At 38.6% G+C, this 20,811-nt stretch overlaps 1 protein-coding gene across 1 annotated transcript in view; it reads right to left on the minus strand.

Annotated features, from left to right (window-relative positions):
- The window catches only part of KIAA0825 (KIAA0825 ortholog), a 504,765-nt gene that overhangs the window by 250,661 nt on the left and 233,293 nt on the right, over positions 1–20,811 (minus strand). Inside the window, exons 20-21 of the mRNA XM_011944276.1 lie at positions 16,506–16,668; positions 14,636–14,726 (exon numbers count right to left, since the gene is read on the minus strand). Coding sequence (XP_011799666.1) covers positions 14,636–14,726; positions 16,506–16,668 — 254 coding nt within the window. The remainder of the gene's footprint in view (positions 1–14,635; positions 14,727–16,505; positions 16,669–20,811) is intronic.

The raw sequence follows: 20,811 nt of genomic DNA on the forward strand, positions 1-20,811 counted from the left end.
AAAAAAAAGAAGCCATACTTTCAGCATAAAACACTAAGAAGCCATAGTTTCTTCATAAATGTAAATATAAATGCATGGTACAACCCAGCATTCCCACTGCTAGGTATTATCCAAGTGAAATAAAAACCTATGTTCATGCAAAACCTGTATACAAATGTTCTTAGAGGCTTTATTCTCAATCACTTAATACTGCAAACAATCCAAATGTCCTTTAAAAGGTGAATGGATCAAAAAACTGTGGTACAGCCATACAATGAACTACTATTATACAAAAAAAAAAAAAGTACAAACAGATGGAGGAATCCATTGCTATAACATTCTTGAAAGGACAAAATTAAAGGGATAGAGAACAGGTCAGTGGTTACCACAGGTTGGCATGGAGGTAGGAAGTGACAAAAGGTCAGTGCAGAGGAATTTTTGAGGGTGATAAAACTTTCTGTATTTCAATGGTGATGACTGTTAAATAACTTTATTGCTTTGTTGTAACTCAGAACTGTACAGGAACACTGAATTTTACTTTAGTAATTCTTTAAAAAATAAAATTTAAGTAGAGAAATGATTTTAAAATAGGGGTTATATCACATAAAGGTGACCAATGGAAAAATAAAATTAAAAATTTTATTAGCAGAGTTCGATGGGAAGGAGAAGAGATATGGTGGTTTGAGTTAAATTCTGTATTTACATTGCAAGGAGTCAATATTTTAAGTTGATAAATTTAAAAACGTAGTATCATAGCCTGTTCCTTAGACCTATCAACCAATAAATAAAAACAGAAATGCTTCAAATGATTACAATTAGAGTGGGACTTGTGTGATTCAGTAGCTGGGGGGAGGTGGGATATTTTATATTTTATATCTTCCTGTACCATTTGAAATAATACATGTATAAATATTGCTTATAGTTTATTATAAAATAAAAATTTTAAATATTCTGGATATAAAAACATCTTGATTAAAATTTTTTTTTCAGCAGATTTCACATTATGGGGAGGAAAAAAGCTCAGATTTAGAGCTGTACCCTCAAGGTACACTAAGGCGTGAGTTTCACTTATAGTATAAGAAAGTCCTACAGGTATCCTAACTAATGTCATATACATCACATCCCAAAAATACTGTAATATTAATAATATTATTATATTAGTCCATTCTTACACTGCTACAGGAACATACCCAAGACTGTGTAATGTATAAAAGAAAGAGGCTTAATTGACTCACTGTTCCACAGGGCTGGGAAGGCCTCAGGAAACTTACAATCATGGTGGAAGGGAAAGCAAACACATCCTTCTTTAAAGGCAGCAGAAGAGAGAAGAATGAGAGCCGAGCGAGCGGAGAAGCCCCTTATTAAACCATCAGATCTCATGAGAACTCACTCACTATCACTAGAACACTATGGGGGAACCACCCCCATGATACAGTTACCTCCTACCAAGTCCCTCCCACAACACGGGGGAATTATGGAAACTAAAATTCAAGATGAGATTTGGAATGGACACATAGCCAAACCATATCATTCTGCCCCTGGGCCCTCCCGAATCTCATGTCCTCACATTTCAAAACACAATCATGCCTTCCCAACAGTCCACCAAAGTCTTAACTCACTCCAACATTAACCCAAAAGTCCAAGTCCAAAGTCCCATCTGAAACAAGGCAAGTCCCTCTGCCTATGAACCTATAAAATCAAAAGCAAGTTGGTTACTTCCTAGATACAATGGGGGTACAGGCATTGGGTAAATACACCTGTTCTAAATGAGAGAAATTGTCCAAAACAAAGTGAGTATATTCCCCACACAAGTCCAAAATCAATAGGAAAGTAATTAAACCTTAAAGTTCCAAAATGATCTCCTTTGACTCCATGTCTCACATTCAAGTCATGCTGATGCAAGAAGTGGGCTCCCATGGCCTTGGGCAGCTCTGCCTCTGTGGGTTTGAAGGATATAGCCCGCCTCCTGGCTGCTTTTACAGGCTGGTGCTGAGTGCCTGCAGCTTTTCCAGGTGTGTGGTGCAAGCTATCAGTGGATCTACTATTCTGGGGTCTGGAGGATGGAGGCCTTCTTCTCAGAGGTCTACTAGGCAGTGCCCCAGTGGGTACTCTGTGTGGGAGGTCCAACCCCACATTTCCCTTCTGTACTGCCGTAGCAGAGGTTCTCCATGAGGACTTTGCCCCTGCATCAAACTTCTGCCTGACATCCAGGCATTTCCATACATCCTCTGAAATCTAGGTGGAGGTTTCCAAACTTCAATTCTTGTCTTATGCGCACCCGCAGTACCAAACCACGTGGAAGCTGCCAAGGTTTGGGCTTGCCCCCTCTGAAGCAATGGCCTGAGCTGTACCTTGGCCCCTTTTATCTAAGGTTGGAGCTGAAGCATCTGGGATGCAGGGCGCCATGTCTTAGGGCTGCACAGAGCAGGGGGTCCTGGGCCCAGGCCACAAAGCATTTTTCCCTTCTAGGTTCCAGGCTCGTAATGGGAGGAGCTGCCATGAAGGTCTCTGACATGCTTTGGATACATTTTCTTCATTGTTTGGTGATTAACATTCAGATCCTCGTTACTTATGCAAATTTCTGCAGTGGGCTTAAATTTCTCCCTAGAAAATGGGGTTTTCTTTTCTATTGCATCGTCAGTCTGCAAATTTTCCAAACCTTTATGTTCTGCCTCTGTTTGAACGCTTTGCCACTTAGAAATTTTATCCGCCAGATACCCTAAATCATTGCTCTCAAGTTCAAAGTTCCACAGATCTCTAGGGCAGGGGAAAAAGCCACCAGTCTCTTTGCTAACACATAGCAAGAGTCCAGTTTGCTCCAGTTTTCAACAAGTTCCTCATCTCTGTCTTAGACCACCTCAGCCTCCACTTCATTGTCCGTATCACTATTAGCATTTTGGTCATAGCCTTTCAACAAGTTTCTAGGAAGTTCAAAACTTTCTCACGTCTTCCTGTCTTCTGAGCCCTCCAAGTCTCTAGGAAGTTCCAAACTCTTCCACATTTTCCTATCTTCTTCTGAATCCTCTAAACTGTTCCAATGTCTGCCTGTTACCAAGTTCCAAAGTCGCTTCCACATTCTTGGGTACACTTATAGCAGCGCCCCACCCCTCCCTTGGTACCAATTGACTGTATTAGTTCCTTCTCATGCTGCCATGAAGAAATACCCAAGACTGGGTATTTCTAAAGGAAAGAGGTTTTTTATAAAGGAGAAAACCTTTTTTTTTTTTTTTTTTTTAATGAAAGAAAATTTATAAAGGAAAGAGGTTTAACTGACTCACAGTTCAGCATGGCTGTGGAAACCCCAGGAAACTTACAATCTTGGTGGAATGTGAAGCAAACACATCCTTCTTTACATGGCGGCAGGTGAGAGAATGAGATCTGAGGAGAGGAAGAAGCCCCTTCTAAAACCGTCAGATCTCATAAGAACTTACTATCATGAGAATAGCATAGGGGAAACCACTCCCATGATTCAACTACCTCCCCCTGGGTCCCTCTTATGGGAACTAAAATTCAAGATGAGATTTGGGTAAGGACACAGTCAAATCATGTCAATTATAAATGTTACTACATAAAATGAAGAATATTACTAGTTGTCACTCAGTTTTGTTATTATAATATATAACTATATTTAGATTTTTAAAATTCTCTCATAATTGTCATAGTAAAAATATCTTCAAAGAGAAAATTTCCTGTCATGTTGATATAGCATCATAAACAAACAGATATCCAATAGTGATCAATATGCCTTACAGAAGCCAATTCTCTCTTCATCTTCAATCAAACTGAATCAATGGGCCTGTGATAGCTACTCCTGGTGGAAAATATGCTAAAACTTTTTGCAAAAAAAGTCACAGAGGCTTTTGGGTCTGAACAGTATCTGACAGGGGAATAGTCACTGAAAAAAAGAATGTACTCTAATATAAGCAAGTTTTAAAATAGTTTTTGATCCAGTGCAAGAACCCAAAAGTGCCAGTATGTGAATGCATAATTAGGTAGTGGAAAATTCATTACAAAGTGAATTTTGGTTCAATTTGACAAGCAAAAATTCTCCCATGGCTGCTTTTGAGAAAATTATTATACCTTTCTTTCATCAGAATGTTGCCTGTTGTGCATTTCTGTCAATAGCATTTAACATATTTATTTAGGTTGCCTGTTTTCTACTTCACTAAAGTAATGTATACTTTTATTTATATTTTATTCCTGTTAACATATATAGCACATATCCATATAATCTCCCCATAGGTAAGAGACTTACTCTTTCTGTCCTTGCTGTGGTAGCCACAGAACTGTATCACTCAAATCTTCTCTTGTTAGCATAGTTGACTAATGGCCCAGCAGTCATTCCTCTGTATCTATCATGGTATTTGTGCTGAGGTCATGCTTCTACCAAGCTGTTTATAGCCAGTGTCTGAGCAAGCGGTAGGTACTAGTGCTAGTCCATTCCTACAAGGCATGGAACTTTTCTAGTGGGTGACTTTAGCTCCAGGCATCTCTCTTGATCTTGTCAAAACTCCACTGTCTGAGACTCCTCCTCCCCAATCCTCCTCCTCACTCACCTTTCACAGGTATCAGATCAGCAACTCAGTCTGAGGTTGAGTTCAGTCTGAAGCCTTCCCTGCCTATTCCTACTTCCTCCTTTTCATCCTTCATGTACATCTCTCTCCTAAAATCCTCTTGCACCTGAATTCCATCTTGGCATCTGCTTCTTAGAGGATATGAACTGACATTCTCTGAAGAAAAGCTAAGCATAGCACCTTTCTACCTTAAGAATATCCAAATCACATTGTCTCCAGAGAGGAAATATTGTTAAAAATAGATTTTTATTTTCTTTCTTTCTTTCTTTTATTAGACAACGTCTCGCTGTGTCACCCAGGCTGGAGTGCAGTGGCAAGACCTTGGCTCACTGCAACCTCCGCCTCCCGGGTTCAAGTGATTCTCCTACCTCAGCCTCCCGAGTAGCTGGGACTACAGGCACGTGCCACTACACCCGGGTAATTTTTTGTATTTTTAGTAGAGACGGGGTTTCACTGTGTTAGCCAGGATGATCTTGATCTCCTGACCTCGTGATCCACCCGCCTTGGCCTCCCAAAGCTCTGGGATTACAAGTATGAGCCACCATCCCCGGCCAAAAATAGATTTTTCTGAGTCCCTAAACTTCCCTGGAAGTTTCTTTTATATTTGTGTTGTATAATCTCTTCCTCAATCTCTAGCCACAATCTCTAACCTGACCCTGCCTCCGTCCCTCCACTCTAGGTGTTATTAATGTGCTAAAGTAGCTCTCTGTTTCTGTCACTCCTTGGCTTAAAGGCTCTGATGATTCCCTCAAGTCTACTGGTTAATGTCCAAATGTTTTAGCCCAGTCCATAGTCAATTTCTCAAATTTTAACTAGAAGAGGGCTCTTTCTCCAAGGCTAGAGATAACAGGCAAAGGATTGGAGATGATAAAACAAAATTGAGGTTTAGGAAGGAAAGTTGGGAGTTTCACATGAGATGGCTTTACTCTTCCTGGTAAGGTAGATGGTGGAAAATCAGCAGGAGGGATTTGGGAACTTGAATGGGGGAGACAACCGCAGTGAAAATTCAAAGTGGATTAAAAATTTTGCAGAGTAGCACTTAGGGGTCCTTTGAAGGATATTGGGATATCCCTAGATTATTGTTACTTTATTCTAAATAAATGCCTTTCATTTAATAGATGTTCAAAAATGTTGAATGAGGAAAGTAAGCAAAGCATTATAAAAACTCTGCAGAAGCCCTAGAGGGAAGTGATTAAGAACATGTCCTTGAGCCAAAATCTGAGCACCATCACTTAGAGCTCTGTTCCTCTGTGCCTTAGTGTCCTAATCAGGAAAGTAATAATATGATGCCTACTTGGTAAGGTTATTATAAGGATTTACAGTTAAATATGTGTATATAAATCACTTAAATTATGCCAGCCATATGGCAAACACTCTGTATGTTTGCTATCTTCATTATCATCAGTATTATTACAGTAAATATGCAGCTAATTAAAAAATTGACCAGAAGAATTGTATATATTAATAGACAAAGTAGCAGATACTATAGTAGATACAAAACCAGAAGCCTTCATCTTGGGGCTCTTTTGAGCTGTCATGTAATGTCCGTGACCTTGGGCATGTTATTTAATGTTCTGCAACCTCAAGAGTACCTGTCTCTTGTTACATGGTTGTAGTGAGAGTCAAAGGAGATTAGTGTGAAAGTGCTTTATATACCATAAAGGGCAACAGACATACAAGTTACCCATCAGGAAATAATACACATGTATGAGTTTGTTTGGTTCATGTACCAATTCGCTTAGCCCTAGAAATTCTGAGGATCAGATTGTTAAACTTACACATTTTAAATACATGTTAGACAATCTCTGCAAAAAAAAAAAAAATGCTGCTGTAGATTTCAGGATAAGAGAAAAGCTTTCTCTTGTTTGAGAAGATATAGTGAAGATGGGAAGAGAGTCAATCAGTCTGAGGTCTTTTGGTGGAGGAAGGAAGAAAACAATTTTCTAGGGAATGGGAGCATGAAAAAACCCACCAAATTTGAATGGCATGGCGTACGTATGTAATGACTAAGAGGTGTGTACTCATAAAATCAACTTCTCCTTTTTCTTAAACCCACTTCTCCATAACCAGGCCACGTGCTGCTGCACCAGGAATTTACTGCTGTGAGCAACTATAAACATTGTGCTAATGGTAGCACTGCCTGAGAACAGTCATTTGAGAGTGCAGTGTGTGCAGTTTGAGGCCAGAGACAATATTTTCTGCTCTCTACACGCCACAGGGCACACATTGTAATCTGATATAGGGTAAAGGTACTTTAATAATTATTATCATTAAAAGCAAACAATCAAATCCACAGATCAATGCCTCTTTTAAAACACGTTTTCTAATCTCTGTTTCCTCTCAGATGTATGGTTATTGTCCACCTGGACAGGCCCCAAAGTGACAGCCAGAAATCTGCCTCCACCACCCCTTCTGCTGTTCCTGCCATCATATTTAATTGTGTTTGCTCAACTCGAAGCCAAACTCATATGCAGTATATTTAGATGGTTAAAATAACACAGCACTGCACTGTATTCACAGATTATTTTCAACACCACAGTTCTTGGGAATTAGTTTGGAATAAATAAGGTAAAGAGAAAAGAAGCAACATAAATTTGTTCCAGTGACAAAGAAAACAATATTAAAATGCCAATCTGGAGCTTCGCCATGAATGAGGGAAGGGAGTGCTCCTTTCGGTCCACTCTCCTGCAAATGCAATCACCATCTCATTCTCTAGTCTGGATTTATTTTAAAGTGGGTGAGAACAAAAGCAAAAAACTAATAGTAAGAAACTATGAAAAGAACCTTTATTATTTCAAAAGATCAATGTACAATCACTGTACTTATTCTTAGCATCAAAAGTAAAGGTGTAGAACTGATATATATGTTGATTTTCTGAAACTCTAGGGAGTCTTTATTTTTCACAATAGCAAACTTTCTAAATTGAAACACATCTATTATTAGTATATATTCAGGATCTGTTTTCTCTTCTTTTTTTTTTTTTTTTTTTTGAGAGGGAGTCTTGCTCTGTCACCCAGGCTGGAGTGCAGTGGCCGGATCTCAGCTCACTGCAAGCTCCGCCTCCCGGGTTCACGCCATTCTCCTGCCTCAGCCTCCCGAGTAGCTGGGACTACAGGCACCCGCCACCTCGCCCGGCTAGTTTTTTGTATTTTTTAGTAGAGACGGGGTTTCACCATGTTAGCCAGGATGGTCTCGATCTCCTGACCTCGTGATCCGCCCGTCTCGGCCTCCCAAAGTGCTGGGATTACAGGCTTGAGCCACCGCGCCCGGCCTAGGATCTGTTTTCTGAGGTCTCAGCTACTATACACTTCTTCAAATGCCTCAAAATAATCACTCATAATTAATTTACAAAGGCTTCATTGGATACTGTTATCAGCTAACTCCACCTTAAAGTTTCCAACTTGCATTTTTCGTATCATTTAACAAACACAAACTCTGTCACCCAAATGTCAAAAGATTTATAAGTCATGGAGTATAAAACAGAGTTTGTTACTAATGAGGTTATGACTTGAATTGGATCAATTAACTAAAAATAAAGACCAGCTTTCTGTTATTTTAATCTGAGCCAAATTTACATAACAATAATAACAATGGGAATTTTATTTATTTTTTTAACTTTTATTTTAGGTTCAGGGTTACATGTGCAGGTTTGTCATATAGATAAATTGAGAGTCACAGGAGTTTGGTGTACAGATTATTTCATCACCCAGGTAATAAGCATAGCACCTGACAGGTAGCTTTTTGATCTTCTCCCTCCCCCCACTCCCTACCCTCAAGTAAGCCCCAGAGTCTGTTAATCCCGTCTTTGTGTCTGTGTGTTCTCAGTGTTTAGCTCCCACTTATATGTGAGAACATGCAGTATTTGGTTTTCTGTTCCTGCATTAGTCTGCTTAGGATAACGGTCTCCAGCTCCATCCACATCCCTGCAAAAGACATGATCTTATTCTTTTTTATGGCTATGTAGTATTCTGTAGAGTATTTATGTCACATTTTCTTTATACAGTCTACCATTGATGGGCATTTAGGTTGATTCCATGTCTTTAACTATTGTGAATAGTGCTTCAATGAAGATACATATGCATATGTCTTTATCGTAGAATGATTTCTATTCCTTTGGGTATAAACCCAGTAATGGGATTGCTGAACTGAATGGTAATTCTGTTTTAAGTTCTTTGAGAAATTGCTACACTGCTTTCCACAAGGGCTGAACTAATTTATTTGCCCACCAGCAGTGTATAAGCATTCCCTTTTCTTCATAATCTTGCCAGCACGTTATTTTTTGACTTTTTATTAATAGTCATTCTGACTGGTGTGATATGCTATCTCATTGTGGCTTTGATTTGCATTTCTCTAATATTTAGTGATATTGAGCTTGTTTTCATATGTTTGTTGATCATGTGTATGTCTTTGAAAAGTGTCTGTTTATGTCCTTTGCCCACTTTTTAACGGGGTTGTTTGCTTTTTGCTTGTTGATTTGTTTAAGTTCCTTATAGATGGTGGATATTAGACCTTTGTCGGATGCATAGTTTGCAAGTATTTTCTCCCATTCTGTAGGTTGTCTGTTTACTCTGATGAGAGTTTCTTTTGCTGTGCAGAAGCTCTTTTGTTTAATTAGATCCCATTTGTCATTTTTGTTTTTGTTTCGATTGCTTTTGCATCTTCATCGTGAAATCTTTGCCAAGGCCTAGGTCCTGGATGGTATTTCCTAGGTTATTTTCCAGGATTTTTGTAGTTTTAGGTTTTACATTCAAGTCTTTAATTAATCTTGAATTGATTTTTGTATATGGTCTAAGGAAGGAGTCTAGTTTCAATCTTTCACATATGGCTTGCCTGTTAGCACCATTTATTGAATAGGGAATTCTTTACCCATTGTTTGTTTTTGAGAACTTTGAAGATTAGATGGTTGTAGCTCTGTGGCATTATTTCTAGGCTCACTATTCTGTTCCATTGGTCTGTGGGTCTGTTTTTGTACCACATCATGCTGTTTTGGTTACAGTAACCTTGTAGTATAACTTGAAGTCAGATAACATGATACTTCCAGCTTTGTTCTTTTTGCTTAGGATTGCCTTTGCTATTCGGGCTCTTTTTGGTTCCACATTAATTTTAAAATAACTAATTCTGTGAAGAACGTTATTGGTAGTTTGATAGGAATAGTATTGAATGTGTAAATTACTTTGGGCAGTATGGCCATTTTAACAATATTGATTATTCCTATCCATGAGCATGGAATATTTCCATTTGCTTTTTTTCATCTCTGATTTCTTTGAGCAGTACTTTGTATTGTAATTCTTGTTGTAGAGATGTTTCACCTTCCTGGTTAGCTGTATTCTTAGGTATTGTATTCTTTTATTTATTATTGTTATTTTTTTAAGACGGAATCTCGCGCTGTCGCCCAGGCTGGAGTGCAGTGGCGCCATCTCGGCTCACTGCAAGCTCCGCCTCCCAGGCTCACGCCATTCTCCTGCCTCAGCCTTCTGAGTAGCTGGGACTATGATGCCCGTCACCACGCTCAGCTAATTTCTTGTATTTTTAGTAAAGACAGAGTTTCACCGTATTAGCCAGGATGGTCTCGATCTCCTGACCTCGTGATCCGCCCACCTCGGCCTCCCAAAGTGCTGGGATTACAGGTGTGAACCTCAGTGCCCCGCCAATATTTTATTATTTTGTGGCTATTACAACAGACATTTTAAACATACGGAGCTTAAATAACCTGACTTTCACCCAAATTTGGAAAATGAAGAGAATGAATATGCATACAGATACTTTTTTACTTCAGATTTTCCAGCAAATATTCTTATAATACCTACATGTCTATTAATCAAACATCATATAAAAATACCTACCCTGTGGTCACCTGTCAGGAGCTTTTTCTCTGCATTCTTATTCTTCATTTGTTTATTAATTAATTCAACACACATTACTTAGAGCCTGCTGTGTGCCCAAGGGCTGTTCTAGGTACTGAAGACACCACCACGATAAGGCAAACAAGGTGCTATTCTTATGGAGTTTACATTCTACCACAGAGGGTAAAATTAAAAGACAATAAATAAACAGAAACAAATATTTCAGTTAACAATAACTCAAGAAAACACAGTAGAGTAGAATGCTAGGGTAGCCTGGAGGGTCCCTTTAGATGGCTGAAATAGAAAAGTCTCCTCAGGAGGTAACATTTGTCTCAGATGGACAAGATGGCACCAGCCATGTGAAGAGCTGAGGGAACTGCAAGTACCAAGACCCTGAAGCGGGAAAGCGTTTAGAGAATCCAAAGAACTTAAAGAAAGAATTCTATTTAGAGCGTCATGAGTCGGAAGGAGATGTTTTGAGATGAGGCCAGTGAGTGAAGAACACATTTTTGCCAAGGACTCAGGCAGCTGCTCCAAGATTTGTTCTGCCTTTGGAGTCAGCCCAGAACCAGCCTGTGGAACAAAGACCAGAACTGACTCAGATATAGACATTGTTGTGGCCCCACAGATCTCCTCTTTCATGTGTCTGAGCTGCCCCTGAAGTCTTTATCTCCTGGGTCTTTATTACCTGAGTGGTTCACTTGGCTTTTTGACCTTCTTTCTCGCTCATTTTCTGTTTGTCTTCCAGACCTGTGGGCCTGTTTCCTGGTTTCTGATCTGATACTTTTTCTGATCCTCACTATTGGTTTAGGCCTGGAGTCCACATAACCTGGGTGTTCTGAGTGTTCGATCTTACAACAACTTCCTACTAATCCTTAGTGGACTTTATAGTTTCCTTACCTGACTAGACACCAAAACCACTGCTGTGTTACTACTTTTTTGAATATGTACAGTGGTGCCTCTGTGTCTGTGGGGTTTGCATCCATGAATTCAGTCAACCTCAGATAGAAAATATTTGGGGAAAAAAGTTCCACTGGGTTCCAAAAAGCAAAACTTGAATTTGTTGCATGCTGAGTATTACATTGAATCCACACAAATGCAGTGATATGTGAGAACTGCATTAGGTATTGAAAGTAATCTAGAGATGATTTAAAGTACATGGGCAGATATGCATAGGTTATTTACAAATATGACAGCATTTTATATCAGGGACTTGGCATCTGCAGAATTTAGTATCTGAGGGGGTCTTGGGACCAATTCCTAATGAATACTGAGGGATGACTGCATTGTGTTATCAGCTTTCAAAAACACTTCCAAATACTTTAGCACTTTTGACCGTGTCAACCATCTCCATGAAGCAGCTTTACAATTATTATTATTTTATTTTGAAGATAAGGAAATCTAAAGTCAAAGGTAAGTGCCTGAGAACCCAGGAATCCTGCTTTCCAGTCTCCATCTTATTTAGGGGGTGAGGGAGGTCTGGTGCACTCTAGGCATATGGGGAGACTAATTCCACAGATGGCCTGCTTATTATATGAATGTTGAAGACAAGGCACAAATGAATTTAAGGTGAATAGAAAGGATTCTTTTCCCTTCTCTTCAACTTTTTTCATACTTGTATATTTCAGTTCACTTTTCTTTGTAATATTATGTCCTCAGACATCATTCACAGTCCCATACGTACACTAGAACATAGTATAGAGGTAGACTAATACAAATATATTACCAATGAAAGGAGCAAAAAGAGAACAAGTGACTCATTTAATTGGTGAATTTGGGAGGAAAAAACTGAGCATATTCAGCTGAACTGCTCTGAATTCTTTCCTTTGGTTACACCTAACCCCAAATACCATAGTTTGCAGGTGTTGGATAGCATATATAACTCATTTTAAAAGCGCAAAGTTCTATGGTCTAATTTTCAAGTATGTATCTTTCAGATAACCATGTTGTCAACAATTAAATGTACTCTTAAAAAAAGCAGCATTTTCAGATAAGTTCAAACAAGAGAGACAAGAGGGTGTCATTGAGAAACTAACAATTTCCTTACCGGTTCAATATTAAACAAAACTCATAAATAATATTCTTAAAATAAATGGGAGAGTGATAGAAAAGATTGAAAACCCTCAGGTGTCTTTAATCCTTCTAAGGTGGATCAGTTAGGTTCATCATAGCTTGTGTGTGGTAGCTTTGCAGTAGAATGATTTTCATACCATTCTTTAAAAATCTAAGGTTCTTATTAAGATGAGATTCTAGCTGTTTCTATTAAAAATTCATGACCCTTTTCCAACAGAACTGTTTTGACCTGTTATTTCTGGCTAAATTTGTACGAGTTCTTTTCTCCCACCCACTCCTGCACAGATCTCAAGAAAATACACTTTAATAGCTAGTGATCCAAAGTCCTTAGACAAAAACAAAAATATGCAATTCTGCGTAAAACACAAATTCACTTAGAGGTGAATATTATAAAAAGCAAACGCAGTAAGTTTTGAAGGATGTGTTGTCCCTAGAGGACCATTTAGTGGATAGGAAGCAGCAATTCATGACTGAAAATAAATTTAGTAAAATATAATACAGTTAATCTACATAAACTCAAAACTTTCCAAATAGAAAAATAATTACTTATCTTTCCTAGTTTGTTTCCAGACAGACATTTAATATTGTATAAACATCATGTCACTATAGATTCAACAGAGGATCTGGCCTCTCCTCCACCAACCCCTCCTCTCACCTCTCCAAATATCTCTGGGACAGTACAGGTGAACCTCTGGGGACTTGTGTAAGAATAGGGTACATCTGTCTCTACTAAAAAATACAAAAAAAAAAAAAAAACTAGCCGGGCGAGGTGGCGGGCGCCTATAGTCCCAGCTACTCGGGAGGCTGAGGCAGGAGAATGGCGTAAGAGGTAGGAGAATGGCGTAAACTCAGGAGGCGGAGCTTGCAGTGAGCTGAGATCTGGCCACTGCACTCCAGCCTGGGCGACAGAGCGAGACTCTGTCTCAGCCAAAAAAAAAAAAAAAAAAAAAAAGATTGGGTACATCTGGACTGCTGCCAGCCAGGTGGTAAGCTTGCTGGGGAAAGGCTCTGGCCTTGATCAGTAAGCTTCTGTGTTGTTGAACTTTGTCTATAATGGGTGGGTGGGCTTAATTCAGAGGTGAAATATAAATACCATTGCAACCTCACATCTAAGCTATAGCTTTTATTGGCAGTAAAGCTGCCTCTATAACTTCCTTCTGGGAAATACTGCAATCTCTCTCTTAGGATATTTTCTTATATTCATCCAGATTTCTCAAGAATGATTTGACAATTCTACTAGGTTATTGTCATTATTTTCTTTCAAAAAAAAGATACTCAATATTTTTGCAAAAAGACATGGAAATACATTCTATGTCACAAAGATCATATAGACGATAAGTCTCAAACTTAGCTATAAGCACACAGATGACTCAAACAATAAAAGGAATATCATAAAATATATCTTATTTCAAAATGTATTATACTTGGTTAAAAATCCAAATTTTTAAAGTTTACACCTTATAGTTTTTACTGAAACTTTGAGTATTTTTTAAAAACCATGTTAATTGATCCAAAACAAAATGTTCATACTTTTGTGCAAAATACATTACATGTTGTTTCCTAGGCTGAAATCACATTATCATTTCATTGGATTATACTGGTGTCTGTGTGTGTGTGTATGTGTGTGTATCTTTGTATAAAATAATATGCTACTGTGACTATATTAAGACGGTGCCAACATAACTGGCTGAAAAGTGAAAAATTCAATCATGACAGTTTTACTCCCATGTTTTCCTGATTAGTTGATTTGGCTTGGCATTTTATATACATTCATTAAGTTGTTGTAAACAAAGGTGTAGTATTATAATGACTTTCAAGTCAATAACTTTTGGTCTTTACAATAGTGAATTATTAAATATACACAGTCAAAAATATTTAAAATTCAGACTAAAATCCACTAATTTCATCTCTGAAATTAATGTTACTGCCTTTTACAAATTTTCACTATAGAGAATGGTATTTAGAGAGTATACTCCTATCATTAGTCATATTTTTAAAAGATGGGAGGCTGGAAAGGAAGAAAATAAAAGAGATTCCCCTGCTGATAAAATGTTTTCACTTTTCCCAAAAGTACACTAGTAATATCTGTGTATGTGTATGCACACACACATACACACACACAACCTTGTCCCTCAACTAGACCCCCAAGATCCCCAATTTTATTACCTGTTTTTGAGCAGCACACTGAAGGTCATCTTATCCAGTCCCAGATAATTTGGCAGCAACTTTGCCCAATTCCACTTCCATTTTGTGGTGGCTGACTGTTGATAAATGAGAAGACACTATTGTTAGTTATTAATCAGTGTTAATATGATCAGTAAATTAAAGCTCCAGCTGTGATAGACTAACTAAGAAGGAGGGGGGTCCAGAACAAGGACTTAGACAGATAACATCAATCATGTCCACAGAAGAAGGTTTTTATTCCAATAAGATAGCAATTAATTTATAAATCCATTTGGGGATGTAGTCATTATTTATAAAAATATAAATCAATTTCTTGAGTCGTTATTCTTCCAAGTGTTAATGGCATTTGCCCAACAATTTTCTCTGAGAAGGAGACTGTTTGAAAAGCAAAGAAAAATAATTGGGAACTTTTTCAGACATCATATCAATTTATAGTTTGATTTTCTTTTCAGCAACCAAAAGTTTGATTAAAAAACAAACTTGGAAGTACTAAGAATCAAATTATAAGATACAGCTTAATTAGAGTATGATATTAGTGTTATCTTTTTGGTTAAGAAAATGCTTTAAAGGGAAGATGATGAGGATCTGAAGTGTAAATTATATAAATGATTCTTCTCATTAATAGAAATTTCACAACAGACTATGGAGAAAAATTACTGTGGAAAATAATCTCATAATTCAGAACTCAATAAAATATGCCATTTATTTAAATGAAGTAGGGAAAATTTAATGGCTATAATGATTATTTATGGTTTGGAGCAATCTAATGCACAACACAGAAAAGCAGCCAATAAACTCAAACTTAGTATATTTAAAGTATTATAAATGCTTATGCTCCTTAGAATGAAATAGTTTTGAAAACAAGAGTCCAGACTGATGTTTAAAATCCAACAAGAGCTATCCCCTGTCACCTGCTGATTAATTGAGCACTACAATCCTATCATAGAGCAGCAGAATTCTGCCCTGGGTTGTCAGCATTTGAAGGTCTTACTCTACTACAGTATTGATGAGTGTACACTAGAGCTGTAACAGTCATGGTAAAAATATTATCTGCATGCTGAATTAGGTCATTGTTTTAATTCTTATTTTCATCAGAGCTCTAGGTCAAGCAATCCTTCTCTTCTTCCCTGTTAGTTCAAATTGTCTGTCAAGAGGTTTCTGGGAAAAGCCACCAGAAGAATGAACAAAGCAAAAGCAACTTCAGATTTCAAATACTTCGGCAGAAAGATGATCTTTTCAGTGTAACTACTGAAACATGCAGCTTAGATAATGGCATAATCTGACATTTAAAAATGTGTGGTGTTTATCATATTGACTTTATTCCAAATAGCCTGGCTTTAAGATCATTAACAAATTCGTTTTAAATTTGGGAATGTGTCTATGGTTATAAAAAGCAAATTTACCCCATACCACTTAAAGTAGGAGCTCAGTGCTCTATTTATAATTAATTTTAACTATTTTCTAATTTGTCTGATACATTCATAAAGGTTGCAAGGTATTTTGTAAGTGTGTGTTTTGGGGGATGGGGGTGACAAGGGAGGAAACGAATGTTACAAAATGCCTGGTTCTTCAGCCCTCTGTAGACACAGCCTAACAGATGTTCCCTCTGCCCATGGCAAACTGATCAGCCAAAAGTTAAGTTTTACAGACCAAACATATGAATCAGTTTGACAAATAGAAAAAAGGTTAAATAACTTTTAAAAGTCAATTTGTACAGACCATGTAAGTAAGAACAAGGCCTTTTGCTTCCTAGCAAAAAAAAGCTTATGAGTAAATATTCAAACACAAAGCAATTTTCTTACTTGGGTAAAGAAACCACACATTTAAATTAAATTTACCATTTAATTTCCACATACCTGATCTAGCATGTTTTCACTAAATGCCTTATACACATGGAAAGGGTTAAAGGCAGAAGGCTGATCTTCTGTACTCCTCAAGGTCGCCTTTAAAGGTCGAATGGGTAATGGCTTTTCCTCTGAACTATTCATAGAAAACAGCTGTTCTTTTAAATATTCCTTCAAAGAAAAGAAATTACAAGTTGTGACGGCGAGAAGCAGACAGTCTCTGTAAAAATAAACTGATCAATATCCAAATTTATCCTTTCAGCACATTTGCTAGATTACAGTATATTACTTGCCTCAGGGAAGAATACATTTTCAGAAGATACACAGTGGAGTACCAATCAGCATTGCAATAAACCCATCAAAAACAGGTTTACCTAATATGTAGTATAGATTAGGAAACCATTGACCAAACTCTTATATAATGAATATATATTTGTTAACAGGCGTTGTCTTGCCACTGGTTCACATATTAATGTGTCTAGTTACCAACACTTAACTCAGCTGTATGATTATTCACAGTACAAGGTTGCTAATCCATTCATTAAGTGCAGTTGTTAACTACTCCAGGCTCAGCAGAGCATTGAGTACTCTGATATTTTACTGCAAGCAGTCTCATTCAACACGGAATTAATTATAATGTAAGCTCCTAAACTCTATTTCCATCCCATGGAGTGAAAAATATCAAGGTTTGAGAAAAACTCAAAATATGTCATCATAAGCCCCCAACTTCCAGTGCAGGCCTGGGCAAAAAAAGCCAATCTACAACATTATACCTAATTTTCCACCAATAAACAAATAAGTTGAACAATCCTAATGTATTTTATGGAACTTTTTCTGGAAGATGACAAATTAAAATGACTAAAAGTCCCCATCAACTAATAAATGCTTACTATTAATAAATCATCTAATAGATTTTTAAAAATATAAATGTTCTTGTGATGTTTCATGTGTCACAAGGTAATTTTTTTTCTTCGAGGTTAGGGTTAGGATGAAGTTCAGAATGTGAGAGCCAAAAAGGTATTCAGACATCATTTAGAAAACCTGTACTACTCAAAGTCTGGGGCACTGGATCAGCTGAGTTAAGCCTCACCTGGGAGCTTGTTAGAAAAGCAGACTCTTGGACCCTATTGAATCAGAACTTGCCTGTTAATGAGCATTCCTGGCTAGATGCAGTGATTCACACCTGTAATCCCAGCACTTTGGGAGACCGAGGTGGGCAGATCACCTGAGGTTGGGAGTTCCAGACCAGCCTGGCCAATATGGTGAAACCCCATCTCTAATAAAAATACAAAAAGTAGCTGAGTGTGGTGGCGGGCACCTGTAATCCCAGCTACTCAGGAGGCTGAGGCAAGAGAATCACTTGAACCCAGGAGGTAGAGATCACACCACTGCACTCCAGCCTGGGCGAGAGAAAGTCTCCGTCTCAAAAAAAAAAAAAAAAAAAGAAGAATTCCCTGGAGATCCATAGGCACAGGGAATCTCTAGCCCAATGCCACACTCAATGGTTGGCACTGAAAGGTCAAGGGACAATCCTGAGATCACACAGCGGTGACAGGTACAGCTGTGGTGAGGAGTCACATTTCTGGCCTCAGTTCACTGTGCTTTTTTCTGTGCCTCTATAACTTTAGGAATGCCCACTGTGTTTATCACGAGAGGCAAATTTTAGATTATAAACCCTAAAAATTGAAAGAAACCACTGCTGAAGTTAACAATCGTAGTCATTTCTTGAACTTACTTGTTATAGAGCAGCAGTCCCCAATCTTTTCGGCACCAGGGACCAGTTTCGTGGAAGACAATTTTTCCATGGACATGGACCGGGGAGGGGGGTGAATATGATTTTGGGATGAAACTGTTCCACCTCAGATCATCAGGCATTAGGTTCTCATAAGGAACACACAACCTAAATCCCTCAAATACGCAGTTCACAATAGGGTTCACGCTCCTATGAGAATCTAATGCTGCTGCTGATATGGCCATAGGCGGAGCTCAGGTGGTAATGCTCACTGTCCCGTCACTCACCTCCTGCTGTACAGCCCAGTTCCTAACAGGCTACGGACTGGTAGAGGTCTGTGGACCAGGGGTTGGGGACCCCTCTTGAAGAGCATATATTTGTAGAAAGATTAATTCTTTAGTGTCTGATAGAGGGTCACGCATGGACTCTTACTAAATATTGTTAATGATAAAGCCATCAGAAAATAGTTTTATGCCTAGATTTAGATTATTGAACAGAAACAAAACTTTTCTCCATTATGATTTACGCAAATAAAATTTTTAAAAGGAATACTTTCTTCATTGACAAAAATGCTTTGTTTTGGCTAACAACAATCTGTCTTAACTTATTTCGCCTTATGTAACTACATTTTGACTGTTTCCACTATTCGAAAAAGAGAAACTGTTCTGTGGCAAATTGTGAAAAAAATGGAGTTTTCTCCTTTGTTGATCTTTCTAGGTACTGCCCTGACAGTCACCACTAACCCTTCTTAAAAACTTCAGATTCTTTAACTGTGACCCTGCTTTAATCAGATTTACCACTAATTGGGCCATATCTTTAGATTTCCATTCTTTCTTGAACACCTTCCCTGTGCGTTTATGTCAAAGCTTATTCCTCTATTCATCATTTCTCCATTTCTCTTCACTGAAGAGCTCTGTCAGTCTGATGACCTCAACTACCGCACTCATATAGACCAAATCTGTATGCATGTCTGGTCTCATTTGTGCCCATGTGTATGGTAGATGCACCTGACAGTGATTACTTGATGACACCCTGAGAATGACCCTGTATGGCAGATGCACTTGAATGTGTTTTCAGAGTTCTAAGCTAAGGAATCTGGGAGGGCCCAACCTGAGATCCATTCTTATCTATGAGGAACCTCTAAGCCCCTGGCCCATCCCGCAGTACTAGAGCCATACAGGGGATTGAGGCCCTTTGTTTTGGGTTAAATGAAGGTTGTCAGGTAAAGGTTGCTAGGTAGACGGTGCTAAATGAAAATGCTGTATAAACTGCATGCCTCTTGCAAGTGGCTGTGGTTTTCCTGCCCAGCCCACTACCACTGGTCTCTCTTCCTTGTACATAAGCTCCCAATAAAACCCCATGTCTTGTGGGCCAGCTCTGGGTCTCTTCAGCTGTTGTGCCCTGAGTTCCGAGACCCCCCTCAAAGACGACCACCAGAAACCGAAGTCAAAGCCAAGCGGCTGGGATCACTTTATTGCAGGTTCGAACCCAGACCTCTCTCCGTACAGGCGTAGTCAGGAGGGCAAGAGAGAGGTCTCGAGCACAGCTCAAGTCTACTTTTTATAGTAAGGCACAAACAGGTTACAGAAGATTAGGGCAAGTTTGAACATTCGGCAGTTTCTGATTGGCTCCCGCCCTTTTTTAAACCACAAACGTCTAGGGGTTTTTGTTTTTTAGACAAACTGCTTGCTTAACCATGGGTGGGAGGGGGGTGGTTTCGATTGAGCAAGCAGCGGGTACGTGACTGGGGGCTGCAAGCACCGGTAATCAGAACAGAACAGAACAGGACAGGGACTTTCACAACGCTTGTCCATACAACGTCTGGAATCTATAGATAACATAACCGGTTAGGTCAGGGGTCGATCTTTAACCAGGCTCCGGGCGCCGCCCGGACTGTCTGCCTGTGGATTTCATTTCTGCCTTTTAGTCTTTTCACAGCCTCTTGAACCTGGTACCATCCCCATTGGAGTCGACAGGAGTATGGCACAACATCATGGTCAGGGCCTTAACTATAATGAGACATTTTTGCTTGGACATCTTATCTTTATCTCAAAGACAAAGCATCTTTAACCCCATTTTCCCTGATAACTTCTTCATCTCTATGAATGGCACACCCAATCTTCCCCTCACCTAGGCCTGTACCCATAAATGCTTCACTATTTATATAACATTATTGAGAAATATTTAGCAGCACATTTGAAAGTGCTAAAGACTCATAACACTACTCATGAAATGAGCAAACATCACAATGCAATGTCACTTACAGCATAGCAGTACCTCACAGTGGAAAAGCAGTCATAAATACTATACCAGTCACCTAGTCATGCTTGTGTTATTTGGGCTTATTGCTTGTGTTTTTGTAATAGTTACAAGGCAAAGGTCTCTCTTTGCTTCTAGCCTCACCTAGCATTTTGCCTCTTACCTTGCAGTGTCGTGCTTCATTCAGCCCAGTAAACCACCAGATACTTAGCTCTATATCCCATCTGATAGACATTACTATAACAGTAAATATACTCAGTTGTAACAAGAGAAATCATAACACTGAGCAAAATGTGGTGGTACCCCAGTGTAATCTCATGATG

This window comes from Colobus angolensis, unplaced genomic scaffold (assembly GCF_000951035.1).
Source record: "Colobus angolensis palliatus isolate OR3802 unplaced genomic scaffold, Cang.pa_1.0 Scaffold23, whole genome shotgun sequence".
In the NCBI taxonomy this organism is placed as follows: domain Eukaryota; kingdom Metazoa; phylum Chordata; class Mammalia; order Primates; family Cercopithecidae; genus Colobus; species Colobus angolensis.